Raw genomic sequence first — 20,511 nt, forward strand, 5'->3', positions numbered from 1 at the left:
AACCCATTTTAAATTTAGCTACATATACTGATTACTGCATGGCAGTCAAGGAAGAAACTGACTCCACCTGTGTAAGTAAAAAATTTTTCCATTCACAGGCAAAACGTGCCCAACAGCTACAACCCAGTCAGTAAGATTTTAGAATCATAAAATCATAGAATGGCTTGGGTTGGAAAGGACCTCATAGATCATCTACTTCCAACACTCCTGTCATAGGCAGAGATGTCACTCACTAGACCAGGTTGCCCAGGGCTTCATCTAACCTGGTCTTGAAGGAATGGGGTATTCACAACCTCTCCGGGCAACCTATTCTCAGAGGGTGGTGAAGCACCACTTTAAAATCCATCTGAGGTGGTGAGGAACCACCTTATAATCCACCTCAAATCACCTTGTTCTTAAAGTGGGAATTTCTAGTGAAAGCACTGGAAGCCTAAATTAAATACAGCATATTATAGCCAATCCTATCAAATAGCAGAATCTCTTTTTCTCTCCCAAATTTTGAAAGGTGGAAAGAACAAAATCATCAATTACAAAACTAATATTTAACATTAATTGCAGATATCAGACTTTTGGTTTTACTTTGAATACTGCAGTCTTTATAATGTTAGTTCATACGAAATTAAAAATACTGCTTATATACCGATTCATTTACTGTTTACTATAACTCGGGGTGCATGATTTTATCTTTTTATTTTATTTTTAAGTCATAGAATGGGTTGGAAGGAATTCTATAGATCAGCTAATCCCAACCCCCCTGCCATGGGCAGGGACATCTCCCACAAAACCAGGTTGCCCAAAGTTCCATCCAGCCTGGCCTTAAATACCTTCAGGGATGGGGCACCCACAACTTCTCTGGGCAACCTGTGCCAGCGCTTCATCACCCTCTCAGTAAAGAATTTCTTTCTTATATCTAATCTAAATTTACTCTTTCAGGTAGAAGCCATTCCTCCTCATCCCTGAAAAAGGGTCCCTCCCCAGCTTTCCTGTAGGCCCCCTGTTGCTGTAAGATCTTCTAGAGCCTTCTATCATTCTGCAGGCTGAACGACCCCATCTCCCTCAGCCTGAACATTCAGGGATACTTGGAACATTCCATCAAACTTAAGTATTAAAGCTTCCACGTAGTAGGGATTTTTCCTTTTGGAAGATCCCTGCTGTTTGGTATTTTAACCCTTCCAAACTATTGGAATCCCCTTCTTCTCCAAAGCTCTACCTTCTTTACTAATTAAATTTTTGTTTTAAACCATCTGAAACACTCAGCATCAGCACTCACTTTAGAAACTAACATTAATGTGGATACTTAAAAGGTGACAAGATAGTAAATTAATTATTAAAACAGGGCAATATTTGGCCTTCAAAAGTGTTTAGCCAGCTGCTATGCCTCAGAACAGAGTGAATACTATACACTTTCCATAGTACAGTGAACTTAATCTATTAAAAAAATATACAAAATATATAAAATCATCTGTTCACCATTATTTTTAGCAAATAGGCCATAATACGATCCCAATTACTATAAACAATTAGAGTAGCCTTAGGTTTCACGAAGTTGAAATAAAGAACTACAACACTTACTCGTTGGGCAACTTCTGCTGCAGCAGCTGCCATTGCTGCAGCTTTGGCCTTCTCTGCTTCATCATATGTAGGAAGGGAGGTAGCTACACTGTATGGAGGTGGTACAGGATAAAACTCATTGTGTGTTTCTGTTCAAAATAAAGAGGTTATGCATTTTTAAACCAGAAAGATGTCAAGAACAATAAGCTTTATGTGCATAAAGCTACTTTAAAACTACTTTAAAGTGCATATTCTCAATAGTCTGAAATTGATTATATGTGGGGTTCAAGTTCTTATAAACTTTTGAAACATTTTTATGCAATTAAGTGGTGAACATATTAATGGTTCTCTTAGTTGCTACTACTCAAGGCAGAAACCTTAAAAATAGATGCTTCAAGAAACAGTTTATGAAAACAATTCATGAGCTTAGTTATATCTCCAGGTGTTCCAATCAAAGTCTTTTTTTATAAAATCAGGAGACATGCAAAGAAACATCCTAATAAAGCTTTTAATTTTTAATATTAACCAATTAGTTAAGTATATTAATAATCACACTATATTTTTATTAGCAAGATCCTGTTGCTAACTCCAGTTGTTCCATGAAATTCATTTTCTCCAGATACTCAGTTTCATCATATTCTTTTAAAAATGTTCCTTATATTAAAACAAACCACAGACTTAATTGTTACATATCAAAATAGCAAAGTAAATATAGCATAGAACCACGAATGAAGTGAATAAATCTATTTACAATATACCTCAAGCTTCTGCCTACAGCCAGTAATAGTTTGCACAAGATTGCTTACATGGGAAAGATTTGTCAGCACAGGTCACATGGCAAAAATATGTCAGTACACTACAAAAATGTTTCACGTAGGGCTAATTCAGCACAGCCACATGTTACACTTGCAAACACTGTCTGACAGAGCAGGGATAGGAAATTGCTTCTTTAATCAACGTTAAAGAATTAGGTCATAGATTAATTCCGAAACATTTACTCGGCACATGGGAGATGCAAATCCAGGCAACTTTGCTGAAACAGTGACTTTGATGTTGCCTGCTGTTAAGTCTCCTATACCCTAAAGGAAAGTCACAGTCTCATCAGAAAAGGAGTACTGAATAAATGGGGAAAAAGTCCTGCTTCTAATTTTTCACAAGAAGTTTTATGAAGAGTCTTTAAAGGAAAATGAATCTTTTTCATGGCAATATTTTCACCAAACAATGCACATACTTTTAAGAAGTCTTAGGTTTGACAGGGGAGTGGAGGGGTGTTAAACAGGCAATGAAAAATCCTAATGAGGTCTAATAATGAAGCACTACTCAAACATGTAGATTAAATGTGGAACTGAACTACAGGCAAACTTAAATAAAAGCTAATCATTACACTAATTAATGAACAACCATTTAGTCTAGCAATTTGGAAGAATCAGTGTAATTTAGAAGCGTGCTTCTGAATAAACTGGACAAAGGGCTGTGCATGAAAGCCTAGCTTTTTGCTGCAACTGTGCGCATAGAAAAAATACTGCAGCACCGTACCACTCTGAACCAAGTGCTGATTCATACACACTCTGCTGTGACAAGCTGTTATGTAAGGGAAAATACCTGAGGTTGCAGCTGCTTCTACAGCTATGCTACAGTAAGGTGGGGGGGAAGTATCTGCTTCAGATACGGCTGCTGTCTGAGGAGTCTGTGTAGTCTCCGTAGAAGTGGAAGACTGCTCAGCTGCTGAAGACTCTGGTGGGTCATCCTCATTGTGAAGCTTAAAAGAAAAACAAGCAAATTTCAGGCAATTCTTTACACAACCACCTAACACTTGCAGGACTGTGATCAAAAAGAGAAAATTGCTCTTCCACAAAACCAAAGGAAATATTTAGGCAAACAGCACATGACTTCTTTAGCCCAGTTAAGTACTTTTAAAGTAAACAGCCAAAAGTAATCTTAACTGCCCCTCCCCCCCCCCCGCCCCCCCCCCGATTACTTCTGTTCAGTGACATTCACAGAACTGTTTTAAAAATCTGCATTTTTAATGTTTTCTATTGAGAAAATGCTAAGTTTTAAAATATTAACAGAATAGAAAGTATTTTAAACTGTTAAATAATCTTCTTAAATATGTTAATAAAATATATTAACTGATTTTAAAATACAACAGGTGAGCAAAACTAATTTGACTGTATCAGTCTAGAGGAAATAAAGAAATAACACTACTTGTATGAGTGTAATTCTTATATTGGTGCGTCTCATTAGAGAGCTTCTCCACTCAGATTTTAAGACTTTCCGAAACATTCTGCATTTCTCTACCTTCTGGAAAGAATCCTTTCCTATAAAACTTTAAAATGCTGGTTTGCTTGCTTTTTAAAATGTAGTTCTAAAAGGACACGTCCACTTAAGCTTACGGAGAACTGAGAATTACAATAAGCAAGCATATTTGTTATAACAATAGAATTCAGATATATCAACCAACGTATTTTCTTTGAGAAAGTGTTTTTGATTATTTTAGCTAAATTGATAGTGTTTAGAATCAAACTAAGAAGGAAGAGTACAAGCTTGATACAAAAGAAGTATTAGTACATACTGAACATTAGTGTTCACACCAGGGTAAACTACGAGATGCCTATGATGACTACTGAGGCATTCATATTTAAAACACACAAAGTCAAGTGAATAAATTGAACATATCTGAAGCAAGAATTCTGTACGATGTTTTTAGAAACTGTCAAAGCTATAGAAGATTATTGTCCTAGCAATAACAAAAAAATACTAAGAACATATCATTACTTTTGTATTGGGCAAAGTGTAGTCAGATTATTGGAAAATAAGAATGCTAAACAAATCTTATTACCTAGCATTATATTCTTACAAAAATTACTGTATATCCAGAGTATATCTAAGTTCTGCAGGTTATAAATTCTGTGCTTTTCTTTCTAATGATAAACTAGTGATACCAGAACGAATTACAAGCAAAGAGGACATTTCAACTAAAGACAGGTAAATTGAAAAGACAGGTCAAGGGCAAACAGAAAATACTTCAAAAAAGTTACTGTGACAGAACAACTTCATGAGATTTTCATACGGCTTCTATGCTATTGTCTTTAAAGCTGTCAAATTTGAAAAAGTGGTAAGTTACTTGTTAAAGCCTTTTTCAAGAGTCTTTCCAAATACTGCATCCAAAGACCTATAGCTTAAAGAGGAAAGGTTTTATCTGTATATATAGCAGACATATACACAAACCTACATACATACACATACACGCACACAAGCACACACTATTAGAGAGGTCACCTTGCATAGAACTGATAGAGGTTATTGAAGGTCTCTGGGTACTGAGCAGTCAGGTCATTTAGTGCCTAATCAGTGATCCAGAAAAGCAGTAAACTGAGAAATATGTAAAGCTATTTATAGTAGTTAAGGCCTGAAAAAAGAAAACCACTTCAAAATAACCTAATGTATTTAGAGATACTGAAAGCATGTGAGAAGACAAGACACTTGATTCTAGAAAGGTCAAGCAGATCAGAGAAATATCCTGAAAGATAGAAACCTCATGGTTTCTACATTAAGTAAAATCATTCACAAGGGTAATATGGTATTGATATAGCTAACAAAACTACTTTTAAATAAAATTGTCATTTTATTAGCAATGAGACAACAGAATTTTGTCTCTAACAAAATTATTGGCTTTTTGTATTCTATGATTAATGGCTAGTACACAAAATACAAATGGCATCTGGGATGCATGCATAGGTCTGACTACCTCACTGCAACAAACTGGAGAAGGGGAAGTAAAGCCTAGTTAATGTATTTCTGTCTGTTATCTTCGTTCCTCCTTCCTTCTTGCTGTCTGCTTCAATAATAGCTTTTTTTTCCTCCTGCCAATATACCGCTTGTGCTGTGACCATTCTACAAAGATTCACAGCACCAATTGGTCAAGGAGCAGATCACTGCTCAATACCCACTCTGACATTACTGAGGAAATTAATTTTGTCTCTTCTACTCGGTTTCTTGAAAGCTACCTTCCTCCAGATTAAAATTTATTAACAGCTACAAATTATGGAGGTAACATTAGGTGCATATTATTCTCCCAACCCAAGACTGCTTCACTTCAGTGTTAACAAGTCATTCAATTGTTGTAGCAAGTGCAATTAGGAAACAGAGAAACTCCATACTACAGGCTTTATACAAAGGAGTCCTGTTATGCCTTTTAGAGCATTGAGAAGGCATAGTTCTGACTGTTGTTTATTATGACTCATTCAGGGACTAAGTATTTCTATTTATGATCCTGTCTTTTATTTTACTCTATAGACCTTTCAGAAATTCTGAAGTGTATAAAGGTTATCCTGTTGCAGTAAGACAATCACAACATTCCTTACAGGATACCCCAGCATTAAAATCACAGGAAGCGGCTTAAGAAGCTTGAGTATTTACAGCTAGAGTAATAAATACTAATTGTCCCATGTGCAGAAGCTAGCTTTTGTTAGTGCTGGTTCAAGTATTGTCTCCTACTCTCTCCTCAAGGCAGTAACTTCAGCTCTTCTGCTCTCCTCAGACTCCAGTGGAAAAAAAATTAAAAATAAAACAAAAAGCATAGCTTGCTCTGGCAAGCTGGAAGTTCTGCTTATGCCAACAGGGTAAACGTGCTGCAAGACAGGACGGTACAACCGCCTCTATCTGCCTTGTCTTCACAGGGCGCTGGTCCTCCTCTGTGGAGTCACCAGTTTGCTGGCAACCTGTAGGAGCCCAACTCTCTTCAAACCTCCCCCTGCCCGTTTAATTTTGGCATATACTGGCTGGTAAATTTAGAAGGTATTTTTGGAGACAGGGGAAGAAGAGGCCTGACACACTGCATTGGTTTCATTTCCATAGAAACCAGGCTAAAAACACTCAGAAGGGAACAGAAAACGTCTGTTTCAAGGTATTACTTAAGCTACGTACTTAAACATTACCTTTGCAGTATTTAACATTAAAAGTGAAGAAATCAGACCTAGAAAGTTTTCCAACTGCAACATTACTTTTGCCCGCCTCTTTAATTAAAGGAATAAGGGGAAATTACAGATTACAGTTCAACCCCCCCATCACCACGACTATATAGTTGTAAGCAATACAACTGCATTTGCCAAGATAACAGCCAAAAAAATAAACAAACAAACAAAAAAAAAGAAACAAAACACAATTGCTAGGACCTCTTAAACTACAAGCAACTGCAAGCTACCACCTTCCCCTGCCCTCATCACAGCATTTTAAAAGTGGGATGCAAAGACATTTTTCCCTGTTATTTCTGTATCAAACTTTCTTCTGAAAAAATGCTTTCCTTTGTGACTGTAGTTTAGTTGGCCATACCTAGCAATAGTTAGCTGTCTAGAAATTCATCTTCATAAAATCCAAAGCAGATTCCTTTAAATCTTGGGTGTATGCAGTGTATCTGGCCGACCAGAAGCTTTACAATTAAAAAGGGAATATTTGTTAATAGACCTGTATTTCTCTTAAACTATACACATAAGTATTTCAACTCCAGCTTTCACAGCCCTTGAACTACAGTACACTCCAGGCTGAAGAGTCAGATGTATCTGTCTTAGCAGATACATTGCAAGATGTGTCTGTCTTAGCACAGCTAAAATTCAAAGCTAGATATAGCAGCAATGTTTTTTCTGACAAACGCTCAAGATCTCAGGGAGACTGCCAGAGAATATCTGCGATGTAGAAAAAAACACATGGTAAAAGTCACCTGAAGAAAAATAATACACCTTCAGTTTATTTCGCAGAAAACGTCTATAAAACAATAATTCACTATTTCATTCCATAAGAAGCTAAAAATCAGGGACAGAAATTCCAGCATAAAAATGTTTGAAAATACAGCTATTTTAGCATTTAATTTTTATTGCAAATCACTTCTTTAGGTGCTGCATCTTCTCCTTTCCTTAAGTCCTCTATTTCGTTTGTGTAGTTATTTCCAAAGTAATCAGATTGATACCTAAAATCTACTTACACACTATACAGAACATGAACCAGAAGAAAGTGCTTGGTACAGGGTCCTTTCCTGAAGGGACAAGCATGGATATTTTCACTCTTTAAGCCTTCAAAGAAGAGGAAAAAAAAGTAAACAAAAAAAGAGAACTACCTCACTCTCTGCTTACGCTTTTCTTTTGCCTGCAACAGTAATCTTCTCTGACCTACAGAACTTTGCTGTAACATTTTGCTTCATTTCATAGAACTGTTTAGGTTGGAAAGGACATTAAAGACCATCTATCTCCAACCCTCCTGCCCTGGGCAGGGACAACTCCCACCACACCAGGTTGCTCAAAGCCCCATCCAGCGTGGCCTTGAACACCTCCAGGGATGGGGCATCCACAGCTTCTCTGGGCAGCCTGTGCCAGTGCCATCCTCAGAGTAAGGAATTTCTTCCTTTCCATCTAATCTAAATCCCCCCTCTTTCAGTTTAAATCCATTACTCCGGTCAATGCGTATGTGATACATTGACTGACTTGTAGAAGAGTGGCAATATAGGCAAGTTGTTAAAATACACTAAATTTTAAAAAGGGCACAGGAAAAAGATATCATGCGATGACGTCTAATGCCACATGTTTGCTATTTGCACAAGATTAGAATGATGTTTTCTGGTTAACATAGATAAAGTAACACATGCCAGCTCTATTCGCACTGATAGGTTAACATACACAAAAAACACTCAGTAACTCTGGTGACTAATTTTCTGCACATTCCTTAAAAAGTTGTAGATTTCCATTTAAAAAAAAAAAATGATTTACAGAAGTTCAGTACATTGTAAAATTGTTGCAACATAATTTCAATGGCGCATTACAAACGGCATAAAAACCTTGTTTAAAAATATAAGCTACTTTCATGCTATTTATAAAATTTCTTCAGTGTAGCATAAGATTATCCAGAAGATGCTGTCACAGACAAAAAAAGCATCCACCTAGCTTGCGTCTTCTGTCTTTTTTATACCTTTATGACCAGCTCATCTTGACACAGCCTGACTTTTAGGTAAACTTTTGCATAAGTTTCAGTAGTAATGGTTCTGCGTGGGACACCGAAGACCAGCATTCTCACCAGCAATTTTCAATTTTGAGTACTTGAATTTGTCCTTCTTTCTAGCCTTTCCCATGATATTACTACAACATTTTTCAGATTGGCTCCTTCAGTTTTGACCTCACACTGATCAGTGTATGAGTTCGTCCCAATGATGTTAAAATGAATATAATGCACAGAAACTCCAAAACACTGAATCTTACGATATGCTTTAAGTGAAAGCATGGAGATAACCTAGTTGATCATGCAAATGTTCAAAACGTTGATCATAATCTAGCTGATCATGCAAATTCAACCTTTGCATGCTAAGCCAGTCAACTGGTACACCTCCTCCATGAAAAGCAATGCTCTCAGCAGCAGAGGCTCATCGTTGTCACTTTGGAGAAGTTAACACTTCCACACTTGTATTTTTCTAGAGCAAGTTTCAGACCATGCCGAAAGGCCAACCAAAAATATCCACTTACTGCAGCTTCTGGTGCTGCAGGGAAAGACTCGTTTTCAGATTGCCTCTGCAGTGCTTAACAGCTATCCAACACTTCTGCAGTAGATTCAGGACCCCTTCCATACTGGTGCACAGGTATTTATTCCACAGGAATTGTAACACAGTAAATATTAGAGGTGGAACTAACAGCAGGTTAACAGGAGAACTTCCATCATCTTTATCAGGCTTTCAGGAAGCTTCAACCTTTTTTTATGTTACACATGATATCTCTATGTACTAAAAAAAGTTTTTTTACACTTGCCTATTGGTAATTATTTGTAAACCTATTCTTAACTGTTCCATACAAACGAGATGCTACTCATAAGAAATGCAAGCTTGAAAGGAGAAGGCTCTATTAACATAAAAACAATTTCACTAGACCACTTAAGGGTTGCATATTAAGTGCTGGTCTTGTAACCACATCTTGCATTGCCTTTTTCAGTTTTAGTAGCGTAAAGTAGGATTTCTTCAACTGCAAATAGCAAAGTGTTTATCTTTGAATTTTCTAGGGAAAAAATAAAAATTTTATTTTACATTTATTTTATTTATTTTTTATACAAATTTTATTTCAAGATTGCTTTTAATTCTGAACCTGTTGTAAAAATAGCTCATGTTAGAGAGAGCTTTTAGTTCAACTTCCCTATCTCTTGTTTCTGAATGGCATTATGGTCTCACAAGCTCACACTACACACTAATTGCTTCCGTATTTTTAGAAAAAAATAAACATAAAAACCATACCGTTAACCTATAAGTGCCATTCAAGTGTTAAGATCAATCAACTGTCATTTAGGTCACCAAAAGCCTCTGAACAATCAAAACTAAAGCCAATAATCTATAAATACTCTTAGACAAGAAATACAAGAGCAGAAGAGAGACATAAATCCTTCCACTAAAGAACTGTTCTTATTTTCTTAGAAGGAAAATAAAAATTCACAACAGCATTCGGAAGAAATCTTTCACAGTTTTTTAAAATAAAATAATATTCGGGGGGTGAAGCACACATCATTGCATTTTAAGTTGCTAACTTTATTTTAAGTACAGGTTTTCATCCTTTACCAATAGAACAGCTTACAACAAGATGATGCCTTTTTCCCCAAGCTCCTGTTGTAACACCAGCCCAACACGAACTCACACAGAGCAGACTGCCAGCTTCCCAGCTAGTTAGGAAGCAAGCTCCTTGTAGTCCAGCATCATCACATGCAAGCTCTCCTGAAACACGCAATACTGGCCACAGCCACAGAGCTCTAGAACACTGAAAGTCTCTGAAGATGAAAGTCTCTTAATAAATACCAAACCCTGAAGCAATGAAGGTTATAAGGCACTTCAGTACATTCCGGTAAAACACCGTAGTCCGGCAACTTCCAGCTACCTTTTGCTTTTAATTCTTTGTTACTTATCTGAAACTAACTGATCAAATTTAATCAGCACTCCCAAGCACATGAAACATACATTTTTTTCCTCCACCATCCCATCACTTGGCAAGTCTCCACTATCACATGCTGAGATCTAGTGACAGTCACGATAGTGGAGTGGTTTTTTTTGTTTGTTTGTTTGTTTTGTTGCTGTTTTTTTGTCTGTTGTCATTTTTTAAAACGCTACATCTCTGCAGAAAGTTTTCAACAGTAGTCAACATGTTTTGAGGTCAAAGGTGTAAAATCTGCAGTAGAAGCAGAAAAGCAGAACAGAAGTCCATTGCTGCCATTCCACAGCTGTGTAGAAATACCAAATGTGTCTGCTAAATAAGGATTAGGTACCATGGAAACCCGCAACCTCTGTCGGCAAACTTCTACTGAACAGAATCCGAAGAGATTTATACTGAATGTTGTTGAAAAATATGTTGCAACAGGATGGCTTTTCTGCCAAAGTTTGACACCCATGTTAAAACTAAGGTGAACCACAGACACTGAAAAGGTTTTATAGGCACTTAACTTAGGAAGCTGTTAAATAATTTTAGTCACTTCTGTTTAACTAGAGATCTAGCCTAGTGGATTTACCAAATTACCAAATTATTCCTCAAAGAAACCTATAGCCAGCGGGGGAGGTGGTACTTAGAAATGCTGATCAAGACTTCCTCAAGGGAAAGCGTTCATCTCCCCCAGTGGCTACTTTACACATACAATTTTACTTTTTTTTGGATTGTAATCCAAATTTAAACAATTGCACATTTGATAGCATGACATAAGCATTTCCATTCATTCCCTATGGCTTCTTAGATATCTATACCTTCCCGACTCCTACATTAATAGCAAATAACCTGCTCATAAAGGACATCAACATACCACGTGTCAGTATCTGAACTCTTTTCTAACAGTAAATATTCTAAAAACTAAACCATTCTTAGCAGTGTTAACACTTGCACTTCTCCCCATTTAGTTCTTCAGGTTTCTTCTCTAATACAGAATTATTCAGAGATAATTCTGAATACTTAAATTTTGGTATGACCAAGATATATCTTTCATATTTATTGTAAAATTTCAAGTCAGATATAGTTTCTAGAAGTTTTTCCTATCACATGATTATAGGAATTAATTGTAAATCTACCAACAAAGAACCGATGTCTCTAACATTAACAAAGAGGACAATTAGGACCAACAGCTTCCAAATCTTTTTTCTGCTAGTCTAAAAGTATTCCTAGAAATTTATAAAAGCTTTCTTTAAAGCCTGTGCACAGTAAGAAATTGTAACTAGTAACTCTAGTTACTAAAAAGATCACCATGTACCACCTAACTACCCGTTTGTCTAATGGTAAGTCAAGAACAGTTTGAGGAACTAGTTTAAACTCTATTAAAAAAAAAAAAAAAAATAGTATTACTCAGACCAGAGGCCAGTCTAAGGAAACGTTCCGTCCCCAGCACAACTATCAGGAGATATCAGGAGATGCATGGAAAGCACACAAAAACCTTAGTCACTTATTTGCCACCCATTTTCCTCAAACTTCTCTAACATTCCCAGCTGTTATATTATGGCTGGTAAATGGTACATCTCTGCTTCGTTCATTTAGCATCTGTTATGGATTTGATGTGCATGAATTTACATTCTTGAATCTGCTAATAGTATCTGCCTCAATGATCCTGTGTGTTAACAAACTCCATATATTCATTTCTCTTCATGTAGCTTATTTCCCGTGATTTAAACCAAAGTTCAGCATTTTTGGGGGGTGAGTAACAGCTCTGCAATGGTTTAGCCTTGATTATCCTGCAAGCACCGGTCACTTCCAACTCCCACCACTCATTTTAGACTGCAGCGTTAAGAAGGCTGCCTCCCTTTGCCTGCTGTAGCTCCACCAGGCTCCTGTGAGAATCCCCAAGTGCATACAGTACCCAGCATCTGGGCAGTTCCCAGGTTTCATACAATGAGCCTTCTTGTTCATTCTCAGTATCTTCCATGGTCATGGCCAATGTTCCGTCAGGATTTGTTGGCAGCTGCCACTAACCAACAGCTCCAGCAAAATATCAGCGACAGCTCCAGGAATCACAAATCAAAAGAGGCACCCCTGACTTACCAGCAGCTTTATAGAATCTGTTCACAAAGTATATTCTGGTCATTTGACACAAACAAAACAAGTAAACTGTAATTTTTTTTAAAAAACAATGACAAAAAAAAATAAATTTGGGAAACAGACAGGGCTTTCACCAATAGCAAATTCAATATTCAACAGCTAGTTCCAGCTTCCATTTTAGCTTGCATTCATTTGGGCTGAAAAATAATCAGTGCTGATTCAAAAAGCTGGGTATTATTGTAAATGTAATACATGCTTCACTTAAAAGCCAAAGTACAGTAGAACAGCTCACACACAGTTTCCTAACAAGGACAGTGCAGGAGGGTGCTAAAAATGGCAAATTCATTTTACAGGGGGAAGGATAAGGAAAGAGTAGGTTTTTTGTTGTTATTGTTGTTTGGTTTGTCTTTTGTTTTGTTTTTTCTCTTAGGGAAGTATCATAACTGCACTGCAGGAGGAGCATAAAATTTCACCTTAAATCCCTGACCAAAGTTAGGCAGAAAAAAAAACAGACTCCAGTTTATGCCTCTTATATCACAGGTAATTATGTGTCCTTGAAAATTCTGGAGTGGAACTAAGAAAAACCTTCAAGTGTCTCAACTTTTTTGAGAACACTGAGGTTTTCTCTCTTCTGTATTTGAAAAAGCTAGTCACGAAGGAACAGTCTCCTACTCAACACCACAAAGTAGCTCAAAAACAAAAATATTAATTAAACAACACACAGATCAAAAAATTATCAAATCAGTAAAAACTAACTCACTCCTTATAAGCAGGTCAATTACACGTGATTTTTTGAGCATAGCTCCTTTTCAAGCTCATCAATTTAAGATAGCAATAAACTATAGAGGAAAAAATAGAGACAGATGTTACAACAGGTTAAAAAACCCACACAGATCCACAATATGACCTGAACATACTTTCTATGCATTACATGCAGCAGAACAAACTCTACTGAAGAAATCCTCACTTTGATTTATGGTCTTGTCCTTCTCCATCCACTACAGAATACACAGCTTTAATAAAACAAACACAACAACAACGACCTATAGGCCCTTTCTTTAAGGAATGCATTTTTATGTCTCAACAGATAGTTGTTAGATAGAGCTAGAGTGTTTGAAAACAGGTCTACATAATACATGGCCCAAAGGACAATTCTCTGGACCCCTCAATTGTTCGATGATGCACACATCTAGAAGCAGGTACTTTCCAGCAGGTCAAATTTTTAACTGTGAGGAAGCTAAACATCAACAAAACAAAGCACCATAACAGTCTAGGAGGAAGCTCAACTGTTCAGAGGAGAGTAGCAGATCACCGAACTGGTGCTACCTCTGAACCCCAGTAAGTAGATAAGAATAGCAGACCCTGAGGTACAGGGAAGGAACATGGAACAATGCTCATCACCAGCTGTAGACCAACACTGCAGGGCCTTAGCAGCCTAAGGATCTGTCTGAATTATGCTCTCTCATTCTAGAATTTGGAATAGGTTTTTAATAGTAAACAGCTTATAATATTTTTCCTAATTGCATTTGGTGCAAGCCTATGTTGAGACCCCAATGTTAGAACTTTAACTAAGAAAATTTTAATGCTTCGGTTCATTCCTTAAAAATACCTTAGGTACTTTTTCCTTTAAATTCCAAAATGACAATAAATTACAGACACCACAATCAACTGCACAACTGGCCTCAGTAATACCCAGCATTGTTATGCTAACCGTCTTGTGCGTTATCTAAGGCATCCCTCACATCACAAAAATAAGTGTTAACCACACTAAGCATTACCAGAGCAATGTTTAAATGCAAGCTTACGCTACTTTGCAAAAATTAAAAGGTTATTTCTCAATAAAGAGATAGAATGATGTTTACAGTATCGTCTATTACTTCTTCAAGGCTGTTCTACATACTCTTTTCAAATTCAGCAAGGAAAAGCAAAAACAGGTTCACTGATTCAGGCTACATACACAGCTTTACGAAGAACTTGATTATGACCCCTCTTCCAGTTAACATTAACAGGTTTAGTGCCAAAATGTAAAATATTCTTCAAAGCTAAAATGGACAAATTACGTTTGTGAACTACTACACAGTAGTCAGAGACTGAGATTTCTCCTCTCTTTTTATTCCTGGAAGGCCGTGTTTTACAAGAAGGAATATGACAAACCTCTGCCAAGCACCTCCAACAGTAAACGAAGAAAATGAAAAGTGGTTTTACAAACAACAAAAAAAAGTAACATACAGGATATTGACCAGATTTTGTTGTGTCCACATCAAAGTTTTGAGGCCTGTTTTCTAAATCATCCTGTCCATTCCTCAGCTGAATGAGGCACAGTCAGGGACGAGGGGAGGGGAGAGGAGGAAGGGGGTGGCTCAATACCTAATTGGAGTTGGATTTGATGATCATCATGGGTCCTTTCCAACTCAGGATATCATATAATGCTTTGGTTACAGAGCGACTGAAAAGTAAGTTAGACTGTTCCTGTTTTAGGGTAATCTTAGCCTGTGATAATGGAAATGATGCTTAAGTGGAATAAACAGTTAAATGTTAAAATGGAAATATATTTTCCACTTTCATTATAAGACTCAAAGTCATAAGGCATCCACATCCTGACATCTGTGAGCCCTGGCTGTGCGAGTCAGAAATGACTTCAGCACAAAACAGAAGAAGTTAGTCATTTTCATTAAAAACACAGCTGGCAAAGGGGGTGCCCATTTTATTAAAACATGCTAGCTGTTACAGTACTTGTCCAGGAAGTGGGAGACCTAAGCCTGAGGCAGCTCAAACCCACAGTCTTGGCTGTACAATAGTTCAGCTTTAGTAGGAAGCATTGGCAGTGCTTCTCCAAGCTAACAAGTTGCCATTTTTTTTCATTCTTTTTTGCCCATCTCCTCTTCAGATTACTTTTCTTCTCAGCATGAAATCAATTTGCCCACTGTGGGTGTGCTGGTATGTGCCCATTTCATCACTCCCCTTTCCAAAGCAGTTTAAGCACCTGAAGTCTAGGAGGAGGTTTGGAGGCTATGCAACTCAACACGACAATCAAATCTACAACAGAAAACTAGGGACTAGGTCCCAAGAAATTAGGATTAGCAATACATACTACCAGTTGTACTGATGATACATACTTCCTTGTTTTGTTAACACTGTCATTAGGAATAGTGTTTCAAAAATAGCCTAGAATTAGGCATTTCTGCTAAGTGCCTCATTTTCATCCCACCTGGAAGACTAGTACTAAAATTTTGCATTAACACAGCACTTTCTAAGTACTACGCTTCTGATGCCCTCCTAACGTACTCCCCACCTCATTTTTCATGCAAAGAAGCTCACAGAGTGCTTCAAGTTCCTCTTTTTTAAAGTTGCATGATCTGAACAGATCAAGCTTGGCCACATTACAGGTGTCTTCTGCTGAGAACATGTTATTTGAAAGCATTTTCTTCCCGTTACCGAACTTCTGACTTTTATTACTATTTCACAGTTACAAGACTTACTAGACGTGTCAGATACACGTGACAGCCTGAAGATTTCCTTTTACCTTCCACAGCTTAATGTCACATCTTAGGGCAGGCACATCCTTCTTTTAAGAACCTAAAAAACCCCCACAGCTTTCACAAGCCAACAGCTTGCTGCACCAGAACAGACACTGATATTCCCATCCTTTCCTCCCCGCCTCTCTCTCTTGCTCAGACTTAACCCTAAATCTATGCTTGAGAATACCTTTGGAGAAAGACATGAGTGGAATAACCCAGGTACATTTTACTAGTGTACATTACTCATTTTGTTCAGTACGGTAATACTGGTGCCCTATATAACTAATCCAGTTTGTACGCAGGGCTGATGAAAACCACCTTACTTCCCCTCGCGCCCCCACCAAAAAGACAGGAAGCTGCCCACATGCCACAACCTGCGCCCACACAAAGCAGCAGCAAGCTATTGTAGCTGCAGCCACTCCTGCTCATTCAGTGAGACTGGGCTTCTTCCTCTGAATCAGGCACAGAGCTGGCTATTAGAGCTGTGGTCCTCCAAAAAGGGATCCAAAACCATGGCAAGGACAGCACACTGAAGTCAGAGCATCCTGCTTAATAGGTATAACACCTTCTGTCTCCTTGTAAATATCTGGTACCTCATCTCCTTGACTTGAGAGGTGCACACGGAGATTTGAGGTTTAGTTCCTTGTTTCATATGGAACAGAAAAGCATTCAAAAAACATAACTGAAAGTGAAAAATTTAAGATTTACTATTTTTTAAAATTTCACTGCATCACTATCATATCCGAAAACACACCTGAGCATTAATAAGTTTTCATCTTCATTTGTGACAAGATTCCTTAACAAATAGGGGAAGTTTATAAAAATATTAAAATATTTTTTAAATAGGTAAATTATGTAAACGGGTAAAAATGTTACAGAAATATTCAAAATTCTGTTTATTATTACATCATAAAAATATCTGAGACGTAATAACAGTCCATTCTTTAAAAGTGTAATCCACCTCATTTCAGTAGATCCTCATTAGTCCTTCTAAACTATTAAAAAGGTCCACACTAGGAGCTTCAAGTACAAAATTAAGGTGCACTGAAAAAACTTTATCTTCAATGAATACGAGGTTTGTACCCCTGGAAAGGCCAGCTTAACTGTCATAGGCGAGCAACGACAAAGCTTATCACTTAATGCATCTTTACTCAGTATTCTTCAGTACCATAAACTGAATCTCGTAAGTGCGACATCTTATCTCCAGGTCTGACTTCACAATCAGATCTGTGGAAAGCAACAGAAGTCTCCCTAATGTAAACCGGCTCAATCTGTTTGGTAATACCAATTACATAAGAGCGCTCCAAAGACAATAAATGTTAGATATAGGCTAGAGTTCTCATTTTAAAGATGCTGAATAATCAATGTTTGGTTTTATTTATTTGCCAGTCACTACTTCGTCCCATGAAAAGAAAGGAAGTAGAAAATTTCCTTTGTGCACATTTCCTGTGTAGGCTGACTTTCATGTTTATGTAAGACCTACAAAGACCATTTGACTTTGATTAAGGTTCAACCAGATAACATTGTGAGAGGAAAGAGTCAATGACAATGGAGTTAAGATGTGCAGTTTATGTGGCAAGGTTTTGGTAGCAGGAAGCTGCAGGGGTGTTTTCTCTCTGAGACTGGGAGCTGCCCCCCTTTCCCTCATGTCAGAGGGGACCAGTTCAAGCCAGCTCCAAAAGGGACCCACCGATGGCCAAAGCAGCCTTTGGAGAGGCCCCTGGTGGAGCAGGCTGTCCCCCTGCAGCCCATGAGTCCCACATGGAGCAGATCTCCATGCTGCAGCCCATGGAGGAGCCCCCAGTGGAGCAGGTGGATGTGGCCTGGAGGAGGCTGCAGCCCAGGGAGAGCCCCCGCAGGAGCAGGCCCTGGGCCAGAGCTGCAGCCTGTGGAGAGGAGCCCACGGAGGAGCAGGGGGCCTGGGGGGAGCTGCCGCCTGTGGGGGACCCGTGCTGGAGCAGTTTGCTCCTGGGGGATGGACCCCATGGTACAGAGCCGTGTGGGAGAAGTTCCTGAAGGACTTGGACCCCACACTGGAGCAGGAGAAGAGAAGGAAAAGGAGAGAAGAGTGGCAGTGACAAAGTTCTGACTGCAGCCCCCATGTCCCTGTGCCACTTGTGGCTGGTAAAATAGGTAGAAGAATTAATATTAAAGTTGAGCCTAGAAGAAGGGGGGCAGAGAGAATGTAGTTTTAGTGTTCTCTTTATTTCTCACTGCTCTACTCTTATTAATTGGCCATAAATTAGTCTTCCCCAAATCAAGTTTGTTTCGCCTGTGACAGTAACTGGTGAGTGATCTCCCCATCCTTATCTCAGTCCATGAGGTATCTCATCCTATTTTCCTACATTTCCCATTCACCTGCCTTGCCAAGGAGGGAGAGTGAGAGCAGCGTGGTGGGCAGCTGGCAGCCAGCCAAGGTCAACCCACCACAGAAGAGATGCAGATCATTAAGCATTATCTGAGATAATTTTAAAACTATTTACGTGTAGCACTACGCAGGGGAATTAACTGGAATGAAGTATTTATAGCAGCAACTTTCATTTCTTCATCCTGTTCCTAAAAAGCATACATATCTTAACTTTTATATAAGATTGACACACCTATAAAAAAAAAAGTTTCTTTAATCCCATATAGTGCCATACAATAGCAGGCTGAGGTCTTGGGAGTCTTGCATCGCACAACACTCACAAATCACAGCAGCATTCCCAAACCCCACCAAACTCCAGGTGCTCCTGTGGCAACAGCAAGTCCAGTGACAGCTAAACTGACACCCATGTGGACAGCTGCTTCTGGCTCTACCTACCTAGCCATTTTACCATTCACCTATATAGATATGACCTACCATACAAATCAAAGATTGCTGGCTACCAGATCCCAGAAAAACAACCTAAAGCTTTCATCAGGAATGTCTAGGGGGGAGTTATAATTCTTAAGCAGTTCAGAATATAAATTCTAGAGCTTTTCATGGGTTTTATGCACCTAGATTACTCACATATATTTGAAGTCTTCCCTCATGACACAGTTACCTGGAAAACCACATTTCACAGAAAAAGGCAATCCCAAGCTTTAGGACTTGGTTGCTCACTCAGTTTTACGCACTGCAGAAAACAGCTGCCTTTCTTTTGCTTTGCTTCAGTAGAGATTCACAAAGCATCATTCGAGTCATCTTTTTCTGCAAACAAGTTGGACTATGAGCAAACATTTCAGACAGCAAGATAGCAATGCACAAATTAAAGTCAGATGACAAAGAGCAAGAAGTTAAAAAGAATCAGGAAAGTGATCACTGAAGAATTTTTAATTATCGTTTTCCTATAGTTGATGCCTCATTCCGCTTGTCTACTAACAAGCAGAATAGGGGAAGAAAACAAGCAAACAAAACGAAACAAAAAAAAAAAGACAGCAAGGAGAAAGGAAAACAACTGAACTGATTATGCCTGGATTGAAGTTTTAAGTCATTTACCAACAGAATTGCAGTATGTAAATGACTAAGAAGTGGGGGAAAAAAGAAAAGGAAGTAAAGCAAGACAGCAAAGATTGGCTGATTTATTTCTGATGTCATATTCCTGCAGGAAAGCATGACAAGTTCTTACCCATCAATTAGTTGTCTTTTTGCCCTATAAAGGGAGGACAAAAAAGGAGGGGCAGAGAGCAATACAAGTCACACATGCCTGCGGCAGACAGTTACGTAATGCTGATTTACTGCCCACTCTTCGTTTACAACACTTACTTCGCTGCAATTCCAAACAGCAGCTTTTTAGCAGTTGCATCGTTTGAACATTTTTGAAATGCTTTTTAAATAAAATACAGATGCAAAAGAAAGAATAGGATGCTGAATGAAGCATTAGTAGTGTTTGTCAGGAAAAAAAAATAAGAAAAAATGAGGGCTAAATTTATGATCAGATATTCTATCTCATTAAAAGTGCTAAAAGTGGCTTGTGGTGCAAAAGCTTAAAATTCAAGTGCCCATAATTCTTAAAGCCTTTTAACTTGTTTAAAGAAGCCACAAACAAGAAGAGAGAGCAGTGAGATAGCTCCTTCAACTTCACTGAAGTCCTACTGTCACTGCTATGAACAGAAATGTAAGCCAATAATTGTTTTTACTTAGAAGAGAACTTGCACTGAATAGAGAAAGAAGAAAATAAAAAGATCAGTTAACAGTAAAGGCAGAACTAGAGGAAAAAAAAAGAAAAAAAAAAAAGGAGTTCTTGCTATTACTCATGAAGGCAAAAAGTAAAGGACGTAGAGTGAACATACCAGAACTGGTCAGATTTCATAAGCTTAGCACTAGGGAGTGGTACATGCACAAAACCAATGCAGTATTAGCCACGTTAAGTAGTATTTCATTTCTATATTTTGTCCTCAAGGATTAGGACATGACCATAAAATCTGCAATAATCTACTGCCTACTACCTATCACAGACATT

At 38.1% G+C, this 20,511-nt stretch overlaps 1 protein-coding gene across 2 annotated transcripts in view; it reads right to left on the reverse strand.

Moving 5' to 3' along the window:
• Positions 1 to 20,511, reverse strand: part of NDFIP2 (Nedd4 family interacting protein 2) — a 47,186-nt gene that overhangs the window by 24,752 nt on the left and 1,923 nt on the right. For both annotated transcript variants that reach the window (XM_027442965.3, XM_027442956.3), the window contains exons 2-3: positions 3,154 to 3,310; positions 1,573 to 1,700 (exon numbers count right to left, since the gene is read on the reverse strand). In XM_027442965.3, coding sequence (XP_027298766.1) covers positions 1,573 to 1,700; positions 3,154 to 3,310 — 285 coding nt within the window. The remainder of the gene's footprint in view (positions 1 to 1,572; positions 1,701 to 3,153; positions 3,311 to 20,511) is intronic.

The sequence above is a fragment of the Anas platyrhynchos genome, chromosome 1 (assembly GCF_047663525.1).
Source record: "Anas platyrhynchos isolate ZD024472 breed Pekin duck chromosome 1, IASCAAS_PekinDuck_T2T, whole genome shotgun sequence".
NCBI lineage: Eukaryota > Metazoa > Chordata > Aves > Anseriformes > Anatidae > Anas > Anas platyrhynchos.